At 41.0% G+C, this 18,393-nt stretch overlaps 1 protein-coding gene across 5 annotated transcripts in view; it reads left to right on the top strand.

The window, feature by feature from the left end:
• MPPED2 (metallophosphoesterase domain containing 2) overlaps positions 1-8,763 on the top strand; it is a 111,331-nt gene extending 102,568 nt beyond the window's left edge. For all 5 annotated transcript variants that reach the window (XM_071559075.1, XM_071559076.1, XM_071559078.1 and 2 more), the window contains 3 exons: positions 972-1,087; positions 3,771-3,884; positions 7,311-8,763. In XM_071559075.1, the coding sequence (XP_071415176.1) occupies positions 972-1,087; positions 3,771-3,884; positions 7,311-7,429 (349 nt within the window). In that variant the 3' untranslated portion in view covers positions 7,430-8,763. The remainder of the gene's footprint in view (positions 1-971; positions 1,088-3,770; positions 3,885-7,310) is intronic.
• Positions 8,764-18,393: the final 9,630 nt, after the last annotated feature.

The raw sequence follows: 18,393 nt of genomic DNA on the forward strand, positions 1-18,393 counted from the left end.
AAGATGCCCCCAAATGACTAGGCCTAGGACAAGAGTATCCTACCTAGAAAATTAAGTCCAAATCTGTTGCCAGAGCTCTAGGAAAGCCTAAGAAACACATAAGTGAAACCCTTCAAATTAATACAACACCTGTGTACCTCTCTGATAAGGAAAGGCTTTACTATGATATACCTGCATCAAAATTGCTCACTTTGGCTGTTATACTTTGAAAAAGTGCTCCTAGCAGGTCTGCTTATTGTTGCTACATGCTCGGATTGACGGATAAACCAGTGTCTCAGAACTGTGCTATGGTAGAGAAGACTGAGGATATCAGTTTTCCATAAGAAATAGTAAATGAATTTTAAATTAGAAGATCTCTTTACAAAGTCATTGTGAGGCTGAACATTGTGTGATGGAGATTTCTAGAGGGCTCAGAAGTTCAAAACCAAGTTAGGTGACAGTGTTACGGTATTAAAAGTGCTAAAAGGAGCGAGTTTGAGTTTTGTGAAATACCGTAGCACAGATGGTGCTTTTATCTGCCACTTTATGCATCCTGTTGAACTGTTACTTGCTGCTGCCCTGTGCTGTGAGAAATTGATTTTTGCCTCCAAAAAGCTTTGGAATTTTTTTCCTTGTTTTGGTAGATAGTGTAGGGAAGGAGTTCTTATGTTTGAACATCCCCAAACTTTGGGAAAAACCTTTTGATTAGACTATGTTATTTTCAGGTTTTTCCCTTTCTCTTTCATGAGTAAATGGCCCCAGGGCTGAATACTCTTGAAGTACAAAAATAGCATCAGATATTAGTCTAAATTCAAACATATACATTAATGTATGGGTGTATTTGAATCAGTGTGTTTTAGAGGCATCCCCTTCAAAAAGGCTGTCTGCAAGTAATCTCTCAAGCACATAAATTGTTTTAATTCAGAAGAAATTGGAGAAGGGAAGAGATTTTTATTTTACACTGATGCAGTTTGTCTTATTTTCCCCCAAAGGACACCGTGGTTTAATGGATGGGGCTTTAATCTACCCAGAGGTCAGTCTTTGCTAGACAAGTGGAACCTTATTCCTGAGGGAATTGATATACTAATGACACATGGACCTCCCCTTGGTAAGTGAAACAAAAGCTCTGTGTGATTTTTTGCATGAGAATTTTACTTTCAAAATAATCAAAGTTAATAATGCTATAAACTATACTGTAATTGCACCTAAGCTGAAAACTGTGGATTAAAAACCTCTTTGGAAGAAGTGGAAAATTGTGATTAGGCTTAGTTGATACGTTGAGTTTCCATTAAAAACTTAAATTTTTGGTTAAATTCACGCTAGGGAAGATGAAATACGTGACTCAATAACCATTATAGTTTGACATCTTATTTAAGAACAGTATTTATCTGACAAACAGTTTCCAGTCCCATATGATTTTTTAGAGTTTAACTAAAACTTTTAAAAACTTACCCACCAAGGTTTGAGAGTAAGCAGTCAAGAGTTCAGCAGTATGTAGTCACATTTTCTCCTTGATAGTCCTTCTAAACTTAGAATATGTAACATAGTTTTGAAAGTTTTAATTTGCTTATAAAAGATCTGTGAAGGAATAAAATTATGTTCTTAGGTAATTGTTCCTTACTTGAACTAATGACAGGTGAGCATCAAGTCTATGAATGCATAATTTGTTTTTGCATTAGGTAGCTGAAAGTTTCTCATTTAGTTGAATTTTGCTCAACTTGTCAATGTGAGCAATTCACTGATCTCCATTTTAACTCTTAAGATCTAAACTAAGTTCTGATGTTCTCAAAAAGACACCAGGATACTCATTTAGCAGAGGCAGGAGTGCTCAGTTTTGGCATAACTGAAGTCATTAAAGCCCACACTAAAACCATTGAAAAGTCCCACTATTTTTCCTCTGCCCTGTACCCCACAAGATAGTGTTCCATATTATTTACTGCTTTTCCAACAGACACATGTGGCAAGCAGCCTAGGACCGTATTTTAAGTATTTCAGTGGGATTTACAACTGAGCATCTGTCTTTTATAAATATGACTTCGGATAAGGAAGTGTGGCAGTCTCTTCGTTACCCTTGCTGTGAGCAGACTGTGATTTTGTCAGGGTTTTAGTAAGCTCTGGCAATCCAAGGGGTCAGATCATCACACAAATCACACAAAGTCACCGCCTTTTGAGATGGTTGTGAATACAGTCAAAATTTCTGAGAATTGCATGGTGCCATTAGAAAGCAGCACTTTAAGGGCTTCCAGGCTGGCCCAGTGCTCTCACTGAGCTTCTTGGTGGCCATGGAGTCAGGAATTAATGCATGCTTATGTTTTGTACCACAATTAAGTTAAGAGTCAGCAAACTAAGCAGAGCTAAGAAAAAAATAAAGCCCGGAAAGTTTTTTGACCATTGTACTTCCTGCTCTTTTTGTATTGTGGTTACTTTTTTTAATACTACTTAGAAAACATTGTAAGGTGATCTGCAAATTCTCTTTAGCCTCACTGGAGCTCCCAGAGTGCTGCTGTGCCAGAGCAAGGGGCCAGCATCCACTGGCAGTGGAGCCACGGGATATTGCAAACGAGCGCCTTGAACAGCACTCTTGTAATCAGTTTATTTCCCCAAAGAAGCAAAAAAACCCCTGCAAGCATTTTTATAATGCTTCATGGGTGCTGTTTTAAATGGGTTGCGAATCCATCTGTTCTGAATTGGGTTCATACAGAAATCCTGTGACGCTGCAGATGCTAATGAGTGCTTTAATTGAGTAAGCGTACTTAAATTTTGTGTTTGATGGAAATAATGAAGTTCGATTTCAGAAGGTTGGCACTGTATCTTAACTACAGACACAGGTTAGGTGTTAGTACTGTGCCTAAAATAAGGGGGTCTAGGTCTCAGCTTGTATGATAATATTGGCAAAATGCTTTTAAAATAAATATTTACTTGTTTATTTATTTACTTATTCATACCAAGTAAATATTAAGGGAGGTAGAGCTGTATTTGGACTCTTTGTGCTCTAAAATTTAGCCAAGTTCATGTCACAGTGTGTTTCTACTACCTGGGATAAACCTGGCACTATAATTGCACTAAAGTCAGGAGAATGGTGTTGCAGTCAGATGTGGCTCCCAGTTTCCCTTGTACTCCTCCTGGTTCATCCTGCCCTGCTGGTGTTTGCAGTGCTAGTCCAGGCAGCAGCCTCCCCAAGGACTGAGGGCAAGGTTTGAACATTATGCCGTATTATCTGTAGGACCGAGTGGCAGCACAGCCAATTAGCACTGCCTTGTTGGAAGCTGTTTTGCTGCATTGCTTGAGGCTGGTGGCGTGGGCTCAGGAGTAACCTGATGCTTGCAGACCATGGTCCTCTGGAAGCCGTGGGACACTGTATTTACCTTTGGGCTGACGGCTGTATCGAGTCGTAAATCAGCTGCTCTTCCTGAGCTGCTCCATCTCTGGAGTAACCACCCAGCTGGGGTGGGAAGCTGACTGCTCTGAGAGCCAGGGCAAAGGGAAGAAAAATCTGCAGCAGTGCCAGGAATAAATGTCCTGGGGTTTCAAGGTGGAACATGAGTTTAAACCTATGGTTTAAAAAAAACAAATCACATCCAGAAAAATATTACTGCAGATGAAGGGAGGAAATCTTAAGGAAGACAAAGTAACAGTGAAACATTTCTTAAAAGCCATTGCGTGCTTTAATGGAGAGGTTATGACTAGAGGTAATGTAATAAACCTTCTGTGAATTATGGCTTCCTGAAAGACTATGTGAAACCTTACCTGAATAGGGAAAATTAATAGTATTGATTGCATTTTGCCTTCAGGTTTTCGAGACTGGGTTCCAAAGGAGCTGCAGAGAGTGGGTTGTGTGGAGCTGCTGAACACAGTGCAGAGGCGAGTAAGGCCCAAACTCCATGTCTTTGGTGGGATTCATGAAGGTAAGGAGCAGTGCTACTCCCCACCTGGAGCCCAGACAGGTTTCAAGGGGCACATTGTGAGTGTGTGTTGCAATGGAGCGATAATGGCACACTGGACTGAGATAGGGAAGGAGTTGAGGGAACAGGTTACACACACAGCACTTTGTAAATTTATGCCAGAATTAAAACAGACTGTTTCAGGAATGTGTGCTACATTTAGCCACCTACATCTTTCACTGTGCAAAGGTTGTTCTATACAGGTTCTTTGAAAGCAATTCAAATTTTGACAAACTTGGTTAGAGAAACAGATGAGATTCCCCACACTTGTGAGCCAAAATGAAAATTATCCCCATTACTCTAAATACAGGAGCTAAGAAAGGTGCTAGAGAAAAAAGAAAATTGAAGACAACTTACTGTCTCAGCTCACCTCCCTCAGTGTATAAGGAGAAACAGAAAGGAGGGCATCTTGAGTCAGGCATCAGGAGGCATTGCCAGAAGTCATTGTGCATAAAAGCACCCTGTAATACAGCCTGTACCTGAGTGTGTTACCCTTCAGGAGTCTCATGTTTTAAAGGAGATATTTCCCCACTGTCAGTGCCAGGACAGGCAGAGTGTGAAGCTTCAGAAACAATGAGCTCATTTTGTGGCAGTGGAAGAGACTGAGAGATTAAAGACATTCTAGAGATACTTAAATATTTAATACAGTTTTGTAGCTTTCATGTGGCTGAGATGAACACTAGGAGTTCTGCCTGAGAGAGAGTGTAAGACTTCCTGACCTTAGAACTCAAAATTACACATTAAATGCTTTATATTCTCCCCCTGGAGGTTTCTTCATTGTCTATAGCTAGGTTCTCCATAGGCTTAAAAATTTGGAGGACTTCATAAAAGAAAAATGAAAAAAAGACAGCTTTCTCAGCTAGTGGTGTTGGTTTTTCTGAACCCCTTGTGGCTTCATACGATGAATTTCATGCCTGGCATCTGTAAATAAAGAGATTTTGCTGGGACTGCTGACATGACCTTAAGTATAGAGGCATAAATAACAGTTTTTTAATGCACCCAGGAATAGACTGGATATTCTGTATAAATATTAGTCCTTGCATATTAAGAATAAGTGAATAGAGCAAGACTTGCAGCTCAAACATGCCAATTGTCTACAGCCTTTGTGGGCACATTAAGTGGTGAAACTTCTGGTTGTAACAGCCTTAACTAGTGGGAGAGGAAGGTATTTAATGTACAAGACCATTATTCTGGGAAAGCACCAGGGAACCATGTACAGCACCCTACATTTAAATCTCATAGGAAATGTGGCAGCACATACGGAGAGTGAACATTCAAATAAATTCTTACAAGAACGCCAAGGAAAAGTTGAAATCCTGTTTAGTACTTACACAGAAGATGTAAGAACAGCTTGTTTCAGTACAGGAAGAAATAGGAAAGTGTTAAAAGCATTATCTTACAGTGCAATTAATCTCATCCAACTCCAGCTGAGATGAACATGCACCACATTCCCTTAAATCAGCAGAGGCTATACACACATTTTGGTGATGTAGGCTTTTTCCCTGGTTGATAAGCAAGAACAACCCCAAACAAGGTTTTTCCCACCATGAGATGATCTAAATCAAAATTGCCAGTCTAAATAAATAAAGTAATACAGGTGGACAGCGCAGCAATTCTGGAGTGATTATTCTTTTTGATAGGCACTGTGGGTAGCTGTATTTATCTTAGCTTTCAGACAGCAGTGCTCTGTACTGTATCATAATGGTTTAAAAGAAAAACATTTTTCCTCTCTGGGTTTGTGATGGGAAACTCTCTTCCTCCGTGAAAGTCTGGGGTTTCTTTAAATTATTTTTAAAGTACATGTGGTGCCAAATAATTTTTCAAGATTTTTTTCAAGCTTCTATGTTAACTTTTTGTGGATGTCAGCTGAAAATTTTTTTTACAAAATTTTTCAAAACCCCACAAACCAACCAAATATATATAGCACATATATATGTAAAGTAAATTATGGAGTCATAGAATGGTTTGGATTGGAAAGGACTTGAAGATTGTCTCATTCCAAACCCCCTACCAGGGGCAGAGGCACCTTCCTACTACCCCAGGTTGCTGCAAGCCCCATCCAACCTGGCCGTGAACACTTCCAGGGACGAGGCATCCACATCTGGGCAGCCTGAGCATGTGTATGTGTGTCTTTTTAACCTGCTGGTGCATGTCTGAGGTATCCCAAGCCAGCATGACCACCAGAGTGGCATCCTGTGGTGAGGAACTGGGTGGTAAGGGCCAGCACAGAATGTCTACGGGGCTTGGGTCATTGCCCAGAGAGGGCTAAACCAAAGTTACTTCTAAATCCTTTGCTTCTGAATGATCTTTTTTTTTCCTGACAGACATGACAGACATGCAAACTACAGCTCACTAATTAAGTAATTACCAAAAGAATATGTGTGGTTTTGTTTCTGCTGCATCCACTTGCAAGAGAGGATTTTCCATGGAGGGAAAAAAGTTTGTCCATAAAACAAAAGCACCTGTTCTTATTTCAAACAGTGTACACTGTATTATTTTTTCTTTATTTCAATCAAGCCTTTGTGGCAGCTTTCAAGAGCTTGTGTCAGTAAGGCCAAGTGCTGGGTCCTGCACTTTGGCCACAACAACCTCCTGCAGTGCTACAGGCTGGGCACAGAGTGGCTGGAGAGCAGCCAGGCAGAAAAGGGACCTTGGGGTACTAATTGACAGGAAGCTCAACAGGAGCCAACAGTGTGCCCAGGTGGCGAAGAAGGCCTGGATCAAAAATAGCGTGGCCAGCAGGCACAGGGCAGTGACCCTTCCCCTGTACTCTGTGTTGGTGAGGCCACACCTTGAGTGTTGTGTTCAGTTCTGGGCCCCTCAGTTCAGGAAAGAGATTGAGGGGCTGGAGCGGGTCCAGAGAAGAGCAACAAGGCTGGAGAAGGGACTGGAGCACAAGTCCTGTGGGGAGAGGCTGAGGGAGCTGGGGCTGTTTAGTCTGGAGAAGAGGAGGCTCAGAGGTGGCCTCATCACTGTCTAGAACTACCTGAAGGGAAGTTCTGGCCAGGTGGGGGTTGATCTCTTCTCCCAGGCACTCAGCAATAGGACAAGGGGACACGGGCTTGAGCTCTGCCAGGAGAAATTTAAGTTGGAGATCAGAAACAAATTCTTTCCAGAGAGAGTAATCAGGCATTGGAATGGGCTGCCCAGAGAGGGGGTGGATTCCCCATCCCTGGAGGTTTTTAACCTGAGATTGGCCGTGGCACTGAGTGCCATGATCTGGTAAAGGGACTGGAGTTGGACCAAGGGTTGGACTTGATGATCTCGGAGGTCTTTTCCCACCCAATCAATTCTATGATTTCGAAGGGATTAATTTAATTTTCCTGCAAAGCATTGATGCCCCCACAAGCCTCCAGGGGCAGTGCTGTTGGTGACACACTCTCCCCACAGGTTATGGCATCATGACAGACGGTTACACGACGTACATCAACGCCTCAACGTGTACAGTCAGCTTCCAGCCCACCAATCCTCCCATTATATTTGACCTTCCAACCCCTCAAGGATCCTGAAGCACTACTGCACATTTGGAACTGGGGAAGGTCTATAAACTGCCATTTTCTAATTACAAAACTTACATTCAGTTACATGTTGGTTTCAAAATAGGGGCTGGGGGGGAGGGTTGGGAGGCACCTGTGGGGTTTTGGTTTGGGATGGGCTTTAGGGTTCTGTTTTGGGGTTTTGGTTATTTTTGTTTGAATTTTTTTTTTTTTTTTTGTAAATTGCTGGTGCAAAGCAAATAAGAAGAAAAGTTAGAGGTTGTGCTTTTTGGAAATGCAGCATTCATTTTCAATTGATAAAAGCATTGTGAATTTGTAAAATGAATTTTGTTTTTCAATAAATTTGCCATTGTAAATTGTTATAGTGTTCTCAAAAGGACAGCCAAGCTTTCTTTTAATAAGTGAGAGACCTTATTTTAATATTATATTATAAGCTAAAAAATAGGCAGCATTTAAAAACACCCAAATTTGCACAACTTATGTTATCGTCGAGGTTTTTTTTAAGTGTCTTCTTTTTCCCTAAGTCTAAATGTTAGCTTTTTATCTCCATTTATATCAATTTTTTTTAGTAGCACAAACAATATTTTGGGGTCCATTTACCTCTTGATATGTGTGCATGTACTTAAACCTGTTTCTATTCACAGTAGAACGCAGCAAGGGGAGAATAGACTTCTCAGTTGTTTGTCTCTACCTGCTTTATAAGGGCTGATCTAGATAGCCACAGCCTGTATGTGATACCTACCTTCTATTGTTTCTTTTTTAAATTATTTTAGCTTTAAAAGACTGAGGGTGAAAGCTGCAAAAAGCAGGTATTTCATGCAGTAAAAAAAAAAAAATGTAAATGCGGACTCCTTTTAAATATGAATTTATATATATATGTATTTTTTGTGCATTATAACTAAGCTAGGATTTAATATTGCCAGTATAGCATCTGCAAAATTATGCTGTACAGCACATCTAAATTATGAAGGATGTGACACATTTTTCCAAGTGCTCAAGGCCTTCAAGAGCCCGAGTTAAGTCTTTGTTGTAGTTCAGGCATGTATAGAGTCAAATGGATACAATCAAGCCTAAATAAAATAAGGCTTAGTTGTCCTTTATATTTAAATATTCTTCTTGTCTTTTTTATTTCCTTTCTCTTATTTTGCACTGTGTGTAAATGCAATCTCGCTAGCACAAAATATTGTTGCAGATAGTTATTTCTGTTCCACCACTGTAAATGCTATTGAGCTTTGTTCTGTTTTATGTTACCTTGTTAATGGAATTTAGAAAAGCGGTTGTTTCTTTAAATTTATTGTGATATTATATCTAGCGGCCTTTATATGCAAATAAAATTGCAAGATTTTTAAATATGTGGCTTAAGGGAATTTTCTGGCGTAAACAATTTGGGAGAGGGATGATAAAGGTAAGTAAGAAGTTTTCTATTTCTCAATAAATTTTTATTGCATGCCATTCTCAGGATGTCATTTGGGTTGATAAAGCACTCAGACTTTTCCTGGCATTTCTCTGCCATCCATCCATCTCTCCATTCCTTTTGGAGAGAAGGGATTTTGTCTTCAGATGTTGTAGTTCAGTGCAACCAAGTTTGTGCTTCAAGCCTTGTAGCGCATCATTCCAAATGACACGAGGGAGAATTGATTAGGCCGTAACCTTTGTGCTTCCTCTCATGGTCATTAGTACCAACCTGCAGGTGTCTTATGCTCATCCACTCTGGGTGAAGAAATGAATAGTCAATGGGTGAAATACATCACCTTTTATCTGGGTCTCTTGTCACTTTTGTGGCTACAGTGGGATCCACCTCCGGCAGGGAGTGGGTTCGGTGTGTGCCAGCAGAATGACAAACACAACAGCACCTGCTGGAATTGCTGCACACAGTTGCATATATAATAGCAGGATCTCATTCCAGAAGAGAATTATGGCTCTGAAAATCCATTCTCAAACACGAGAAGATAAGGCACAGTTTTCATGAATCTGCATCTGCAATAATGTCAGCAAGAGCTGGAGAGACACAGAGCATTCACACTGGCAGGTTGTCACTTTTGACATTATGTTGATACAAAGGTTATAGAAAAACAAATTCTAGGCTCTTACAGCAGAGTCCAACCTCTAGTGCTGCTGCCTGTGTATTTTGACACAACATGCATTACACTTAGCTGTGGAGTTGGCTGGAATTTTCAGGTTTATAAGGCTGCTATACCAAAGTCTTTTCTGGGGAAGAGGCTGCTGTACATCTTAAATCTAATTCCTGTTTTGCATGTGGAATTTCTTGTCAGGTTTTCTTATGATATATATAGATACCTTCACTCCTCAGTGATATCTGCCTTGCTTTGCTTGCAGTGCTGGTTATTTTATCAATGGAACCAAAGGAAGAAAGGTCCTTTATATGTATATATCAGTCCTTACTTTTGGATGTAGATACAGAATCTGCCTTGTGGGCTGCTTTCAGCTAGCAGTGGGAAGACTAAAGAATTAGTTTTGGCAGCCACAGCTGGCAAAAGAGCAAAGAGCATGGCTACATTTGAGGTGTCTGTCCTTCCTTGGGAAGAGCATTTTCTTAAAGCACATAGAAATTGTATGTGTAGCACACCTTATGCTGTTTCACTGATCTATTGCTTGTTGGCACTGCACAAGGAGGAAATACTCATAGCCTAGGATGGTTTGTAGTGCCATCAACTTTCAGACAAGCAGAGAATAGTCACTGCACTTGTATTTCTCTCCAGCCTTCTGAAGGACCTGACACTTCTTCATTAGCTGGAACAGGTGTAGTCCATGGCACAAGTCTGTCATGTATCTGCCTCTAATGAAAACTGGGTCATTCCACAAGCAAAAATTTCAAGCCAGCAGCTTTGTTCCAGGATTTAGACAGCCTGAAGCCTTCTGGCAGCAGACATGAGGAAATGGTAGAGCAAGTTCAGCCAGGAGTCTGCCTTGGGTAAGACTGATAGTGAGAAAATACCAGAAGCAATGCTGTGGAGAAGCAAGTCTGACCAGACTCTGTAATGAACTAGAAGCTGGTACCTGTAGCTGTTGATGTCCTAAAAGTGTGTATCTTTTGGTTTTAGCTCTTTGCCATGTGACTTTTCTGCTGTATGGTACAGCAGGTGTGTTACCAAATGGTGCTGCACTGGGATAAAAGGGCCTGGGTTTGTAACAACAGGCTAAGGCTTCCTACTTCATTTAGAACAGATCAAGAGTAGTCGCTGCTTTGTCATCAGCTGATGTTGGTGCTGAATTCAGCTGTTCATTTACAGAAGTAAATCTTCAGGGGCACTGTGTGTTTTCTCTTGGTCCATTTTCTCTTGGTCTCTCTCAGCTTCACCTTGCACACTGCTGGTGATTCAGGACTGAGTTTGTTCTTCACCAGGCCAGGATCTTTTAAATTTCAGTCAGTTTTCCTTTGTCCTTTCAGACATTGATCTAGCTTTTCCTCTTTTGAGAAAGCTATCATTTTGGCTAGCAGCAATTACAAAAAGGCCAGGAAAATTTTAGCAGCTTGGCATTCTTTCTTTTTGTATTCCTTAGAGGTTTTGAAATGTCTGTCTGTGCTGTCACAGGCAGGTAATTTTCCTTTGCTGGATGTCAGCTGTATCTGACAATCAGGGTAAATGGGACACAGTATGATTTGAAGAAGTTTGATTTCACAGGGAGCCAGAAGTGTGTGATGAATCTGCTTCTTTTCAAGGATCTTTCACTACTAAAAGTAGCTGGATACATGTATGTAGAATAAACCCTGGATAATAAGTCTTTCTTCGGGGTCTGGTCCAAGCCCATTGAACTCACCAGGAGTCTTTCTATTGACTTCAGCTGGCTCTGGATCAGACACCTGGCATCTCTCTGGATTGTGTTTCTGTCTATTACTCATCCTTCAAACTGGAGGAGATGGTCCCTGGTTAACATGCAAGAGCCTCTTGGCAGGAAGAGGGCCCTACCTATTGTAAGTGCTGAATCTTTCCAAGTGATTGATTAACAGCAGTGTAGTCGATTAACCTTTCTTCTTCTGAGAGCAGCTTTCATCGAGTCATCTCGATAAGGCTGAAAGCAGTCAAGGCCTTTATCGAGGGAGGGCTGTGGAACAGGATGTTCCCCAGAGGTGATTGGTTCCCAATTCTCTCTGCATAGTGAATTTAGTGAATTCAGCAGACCTTGAGGTCAAGCATTTATTAGGCTAAGAGACTGTCAAATCAATCTGGTCTACTCCAGGCAAGTTCTACCAGGAGAATGGGTTTTGCCAAGACTCTGTCTCAGAAGCAAATTGATGACTGACTCCTGGTTGAAGCTGCCTTTCTCTTTTCCATTTTCCGTGAATCAGAGTTTTTCCCCTCACTGACACCAATATTTTCTCCCTAGACAAATTTTATTAAGGAAACTCCTGGAAACCATCTGTAATTTAAGTCACAGGGAGACTTCCAAACTCTGTAGTTCTTCCAGTCTGTGTTACATTGACCCAAGGGCTATCTTTGAGGCCTTGCTTTTTGACCACACGTGTTTGAATTACATTTCTGGAATTTTCTGTTCACTCCTTTTCTTTCTTGACCCTCCCCGCTTCTTTTTTAAATTTGATATTCTCTAGCAGTTGTAGACGGGCAGGGATCCTGATTTTCTCTGTCTAACATGACGATAGCTTCTTACTGGGAAGAGAAATGCATTGTAAAAGCTCTGTATTTTCTTTCCTCTATTATGGTACTGATCCTAACTTCCTTGCAGATTCCTCCTTTGCAGTAACCAGTCTGCTGTGCACTATCATCAGCTCATTTACATTAACTACTCAGATAAAATCATGTTATGGCCAGTCTGGGACAGCTGTGTCAGCTGCCAGAGGACACCTGCACTGCAGTGGGCAGGTCCCATGGCTGGAGCACTGCCTGCCCTGCAAAGGAAGGAGCTCCAACACGTGAGTGCAGCTTAAGTGCAACATGAGAGACTAAAGTCGGGTTTTAGCATTTTCATCTTCAGTTCCTGTCAGCCTAATCAAGAGAAAATGCAAGAGAAGTCTGAGTGAGCTTAGTGCACTGAATCGGTTTTCAGTCATCGCTATTGATTTATCTCCTCCCCATCCAGTTATCCCTTTCCGTACTTCCACCTCTGGCAGGAGCCAGCCAGTTTGGTAATGATTCCATTAGGATGTGGCCACAAGGATACATCTCATTTTGTTTTACCTCTTGTTTTCCTCAGGCTTAATTTACTTTTTGTCGATTATAGAATCAGAGGAGTCCTTCATTTCTTCTAGGCAACATTTCCCTGCAACTGTTATTACATAGTTTAGTTGCTTATTTGAAACTAAGGTTGACATTCATGAAAAAACCTGTACCTGAGTTTAGGATAACTGAATGAACAGCCTATATTCATCTCTTCCTCAAACAGTGGGTAGTATTTCTTTAGGTGGGTGGCTCAGTGGTACAGTAGGACTTGTCAGCTTTATGGACTGAGGAGTTAGGACTGCAAAATCCAAGGAGTTTAATAAAGGACAAAATATTCAAAAGTAGACTAGAAAGCATAGACTTCAAAGTATGAAAGACTTAATTTTCCTCAAATTTCATTAAAATGTATTTTTGTATTACTGTAATTATTGTTGTGGCTCAAACATGTCTGTTGCCAAGGGCTCTCAGTTACAAAAGGAACAGCATCACAAATGTAAGGCTTTTGCATGCTGTGTGCAGGCATTTTCAGTATTCCCTGTTGTGTGAGTACTTCAGCAAAATATTTTTTCTGGCTGAGAGTTACTGCAATTGAAGGAAGAATGTAACTTTTTTATGATCAGTATCATAAATTCTTTAAAAGGTCTGAAGCAGGTACAAAACCTTTGCATTATTGTGAGGTACAAACTGCAGCTCTGTCAGTAACATCGTGGTAGTGGCTTTGTGTTAGGAGGTGCCTAGAGAATTTTGGAGACGAGGTGTTTGAGCATCGCATTGACACTGTGAGGCATCTGGCTCAAGCCCAGCTCTGCCTGGCAGAGGGGCAGCTCCTAAGAGAAGGTAAATTGTATTGATTAAGGTCCCCTAATCAACAGAACAACTTGTACAAAGTGCTATTGAATTTTCTCTAGACTTTAAGCTACAAAATACATAGGCTTATTCATAATCAATTATACTAGATACAAAACTTTGAGGTCAAAAAGCTCTATCAGCTTAAAATGAAATTCAAGTGGTTTATTTTTATTTGTGATTTGGGTTTCTCTTATCAGACTGAGGCCAGGTTTTCAGATGTGTTTATGCTGCCAGGAACATCTGAAAAGTCCTATTGGATGCCCTGTCACTTATTTTATCTAGAAGTGTGTAAAAAAATTCCAGTTTTGTGACATGTCTTATACAAAAAGAATCCGACCTGTTGTTCCAAGATTTCTCAGGATCTACTGTAGCTTCCAGTTAGACCTAAACACAATGGATAGTCACAGGTAAAATTTATTGTTCTCAGTGTAATGCCCCACAGCAAACTATTGGCAACATGAATAAAAGCTGGGGCTCTCAGTTGCACTTCCTGACTTGGTGTTCCACGTCCAGCATGATCAGAGAGTTGCTTTACTGTGAAGCCCAAGTCAAGCAAGAACCAGGGAAAGCAAAAAGCCAGGGACTATGCTATTTTTACTGTTGGAGCAGCTGTGGGACAAAAATTAAGCTGATGGGCTACAGTTACACCAGTGGCCTGTAGCCAAACTGAGGATGGAATCCTCATTTTCTGGTCTGTTTGCTGCTGTTCAGTTCCTCACAGCTTTTTATTTGGAAAGATCATACATGAGAATGAGCCAACTTCCTAATCCTAACGTGAGGAGGCAAAATCACTTGAAAGCCCACAAAAGATTTCACAGTAGAGCTATCATGTGAACCAGTGATGACCGGTAGGTACCAGAAGGGGAATTCAAGAGACAAACTGGATTTCCAGGCAGAAGGACATAGGCTGTAGATATGGCAAATGTTGGACAACAGTGTTTTATTACTTGTTTACTGTAATCTTCCTTCATCTCATAGAGTTTGCAAGGGTGTGTGCTGAAGTGCCAGGGCATGAACAATTCTAAGACCATCCCATCCCAGACTGTTTTTTTTTGTTTGATCTGGGCAAGTGGAGTTTTGGATGGGATTTTGTGTGTGTGAAGTAGTTACCAAGGCACTATTTCTTGTGTTGAAATCTTAATCCCAGTTACTTTTGTTCAGGCCAGCCAGTCAGACTTGTACATGTTGTACAGTAAATTTCTTTTTGTAAACTGCATTTTGATGTATTTTGTTCCCAGCTTAAAGCCTCGCTCGAACAATGGGGGCAGGTACATGGCATGGCTGCAGTGATGATTTAGAGTTTGCTGGCTTTTATATGGAACAAGAGGAAAGCTGCTCTGCTGTCAGCAGTCATTACCTTCTGTCTGTGATGTGCTTTCCCGGCACAGTGGCACTTGAGAGGTTGCTTTGTAACCATGTTACTATGAAAACAGACTTTTCCAAGGAACAAATTATCTATCCAGAGTGCAGTAGCCATATGCAGACACCCCCAGCTGTAGCTCTGGCTTCCACTAGTATCATTTACAGACCTGAATATTTGTATAAATGCCAATTAAACTGTGGTAGCCTTATTTGTCACAGAAATCTTGGTCATATAATGAAAATACCTCAGTTTCTGTTGCCAGACAATTTGAAAAGGACTTTTGCTGCAATAAATCAGCCTTGCATGATTACAGAATTGCACTACGTAGTTTCAGCATTTCTGGGGATCTGATTTGGTGAAATTGGTGATACTGCTCATGTGGGTTGGGAATGCAGGACTGGGTGCTGAGAAACAACCAATTAAACAACAAGACCTGACAAGTTATAAAAAGAGCATTTCTATCTGACACAACAATCCTAAAGCCCAATAATAGAGCAACAGAAGAACTACTGGAATTATGCTTAGGAGATAACACAAAGTTTACTACTCTTTCAAACATACTTTCAGACAGGAACATCTTGCCTGAGGTAAGTTTGGCCATCAGCAATTATAGCACTGATTTTAGATATTAATATGAAGTAAAATGCATGTGCCTGTGAATCATCTGAATCAGCCTGCATATTGGCTTGTATATTTAGTTACTGAAATAGCTGCTTTCCTGCCTCTAGAAGTCAGTTTGTGTCCATGCTGTTGTGTAGTTGTTCCTATACACAGAGACTGACACTGGTGATACTTTGATACACATCTGCAGTAAGAAAGAAGTTCATGGCCTCCCATCTAGGTCAGCTGGTTCTTTTTCCTTTGAGACAAGATAGTAGCTCTTCATAGCAAATGAAGCCTCTCTAATCTTCAGCCAATGTCCATTTACACATGAGTAAATAGGTTAAACTGTTTCTGAAATGATAGAGTCATACAAGAGTAATACAGAGTGGCAGTAGCAAAACTGAAAAGCAATCCATTATATTTTGCTCTGGGTTAGACCTGCCAATGTACTGAAGACTGATACAGTCCTGGATAATCATCAAGTTAATGGGTAAGATTGGTTACCCAGAGAAGTTTCCTCTTGTTCCTTCTACCAGTGGACACAGGCGATCTCACCATGGCCCTCCCAAGCTCAGTGCAGCCATTATCCTGTAAGCCAGGACTCTGCCCCAGCCACTGAATGGCCAAAAATAAGTAAAATGTGCCCAGTTGCACTACAATGCTGTGTCTGCATTAGAGAGCAGTGAGTTTCATGACATAATGAATTCTCATTTTCCTGCCTAGTTCTTTGTGGTTGGACAGCCTGGTGTCTTTCCTCTCACACAGCACGTGTCGTCCTCTGCAGCAGCACCTCGGAGCTCCTGCCAGCTATCAAGTCCAACTCCACAGGTTCCTCTTGCCAGCACCCACCATCCCATGGCATTTCCCTCCAGCAGACCCAGGCAGGAGAGAGAGCAAGTGATAAAGCAATAGCAGTGTGTTTTACAATATGTTTGCATGCACAGCCGCGTGACATGATTCTAGGATATAAATAAGCATAAAAGTATCAGTATTACTCTATCAAACTGGAATAATTAACAGAGCCAGGCAGTTCCCAAGTCCTTCATCATTCCTTACCCTCTAGAAAGCTGCTATGATCCTATAATAATCACTGGATGTTATCTTTCCATTTGGGTAGTTTGTCCAGTATGATTTCAGCCAGGACTTACAGCTCATCCCTACTGTAACAGGTCACCATAAGCTTCACAGCTGGTCCTACAGAAAAAGCCATATTACACATATGATGGCAGCCATTTCAGGGGACAGTCTCCAGAGACTGATAACTGTGACTAGCAGTCTTGGCAATTTAGCAGTTTCATTAATCAGCATTAAGGTCTCATTGTACTATTACAGGCATAATTACTACTAGTTCAAATGATGACTAAAATAAGCAATTTTGTGTGTTTTGTTATTTAGCAAGCTGACACAGACAGTTTTCCCCAAACTGTGGGCATTTAAAAAAAACCAACAGCAAGTCCACCACTTCATCTCATCAAAAGTTATTGGACCAAGTTGGCCTCATCAGTGATAATAGAGCAGAAGTGTATTTAACCAGAAAACAAGTGAAGGATGTAGACTTCATATAAATATTTCTCAGAATTCAGATCTCTGACTTGTCACAGAAGAAAGTGCTGCTTCAGAATTGCCTGGAATATGTGAATGTTTGCTGTCGGATGAATATTTCAGTTTACAACTGGGATTTTACTCTGGCTTTTATTGGAGAGGAGGAGGGAAAAGAAAAAGAATCCAGTTTCCAGACAACAGTGTGCAGAGAAATTGTGTCTCCTCTTGCCTCACAGACCACATCCTGGAACCCACTGGTATTTAAAGTTTGAAACACTTATTTTCTGTATGTTTGCTATAGGGGATTGAAACTTGATACAAATTCTTTTCTTAAAATACTTGAAGTCTTCCTAAGAGGATAAAACACAGAGTCTGGATTACTCCCTGACTGCCGTGTACAATTCCATGCACATGCCCATTATGCTTCTCCAATGTCCTAGTGGCCTTTTCTAACACACCATCCACTAAAATATGAACCAGAGGAGGCTGTGCCAGGTGGACAGGTACAGTCCAACTTTCAATAGTTCATATTGTGAGACAGCTGCCTGCAGGAAGTCAGCCTGGCAAACTGAGAAAAAATGTCTTTAAATAGAGCCAGGGAAAAATAGTTTGGTTCTCTTCTTCATTGCTCATTGAATCAAAATCCATCCTGTGTGTGCCACCGCTGTGTGGGCCAAAAAAAGGAAACTTCATCCTCTTCAAGTAAAACACTTTCCTCTTCCCTATTGAAAGAAGAGTTACTTTCCATCAAATTTATTGAAAATTTGCACTCCAGATGCAGTGTAGCAGCAAGGTACATGTTCCTCTCTAAAACCTTAGCAGCATCGGGGCTACTTTGCAGTGGTTTGTTAGAACGGGAAGTGGTCTAAAAGTGCTCTGGAATTGGGGATGTGCCTCTGCTCTGTGTGTGTTCTGCAAGCACCTCTTCATGATCAAACAATTCCTACAGCTCTTGCAGCTGAAATTTCCCCTTTTCCTGCTCAGGAGCAGAAAGGTGTTTCATTCTCTCAATGCAAGGGTGAATAAGTGCATTTTTGATGGGCAGCTTTTGGGTGCTCTGCATTGCCAGGTATGATGAACCCATTTTAAATGAACTGTGTTACAGCTCCAGAGCAAGGTACTGCAATTAAGTTTGGGTTTCTCCAAATCCAATTTAAAAAATAAGAGGAAGCTTTTGGGGTAAATGAGCAGGAATGATGGCCTGGAGCTGCCCCATGAGATTCCTTTAAAGGTGACCTGCTGTCTTTCCTGGCTGACTCCCTGCCAGATTAGAAACTGGAGCAGGAGGCGCTGGAAATTCCTTGGAAACTGTAATTTTTCCAACTGCCAAGAACTGTGATGCTCAACAAGGAAAACACAGGCGATGTACTGGATTCTTCACGTGAGTGGGTCTGCAGGATTGAAATTTATTTTAAGCTTGTGCTTAAAATAACAGCTTGTGCTGTTGTTGTCAAACCTATACTAAAGCAATTACTGCCTGC

Source organism: Pithys albifrons, chromosome 6 (assembly GCF_047495875.1).
Source record: "Pithys albifrons albifrons isolate INPA30051 chromosome 6, PitAlb_v1, whole genome shotgun sequence".
NCBI classification, from domain to species: Eukaryota; Metazoa; Chordata; class Aves; order Passeriformes; family Thamnophilidae; genus Pithys; species Pithys albifrons.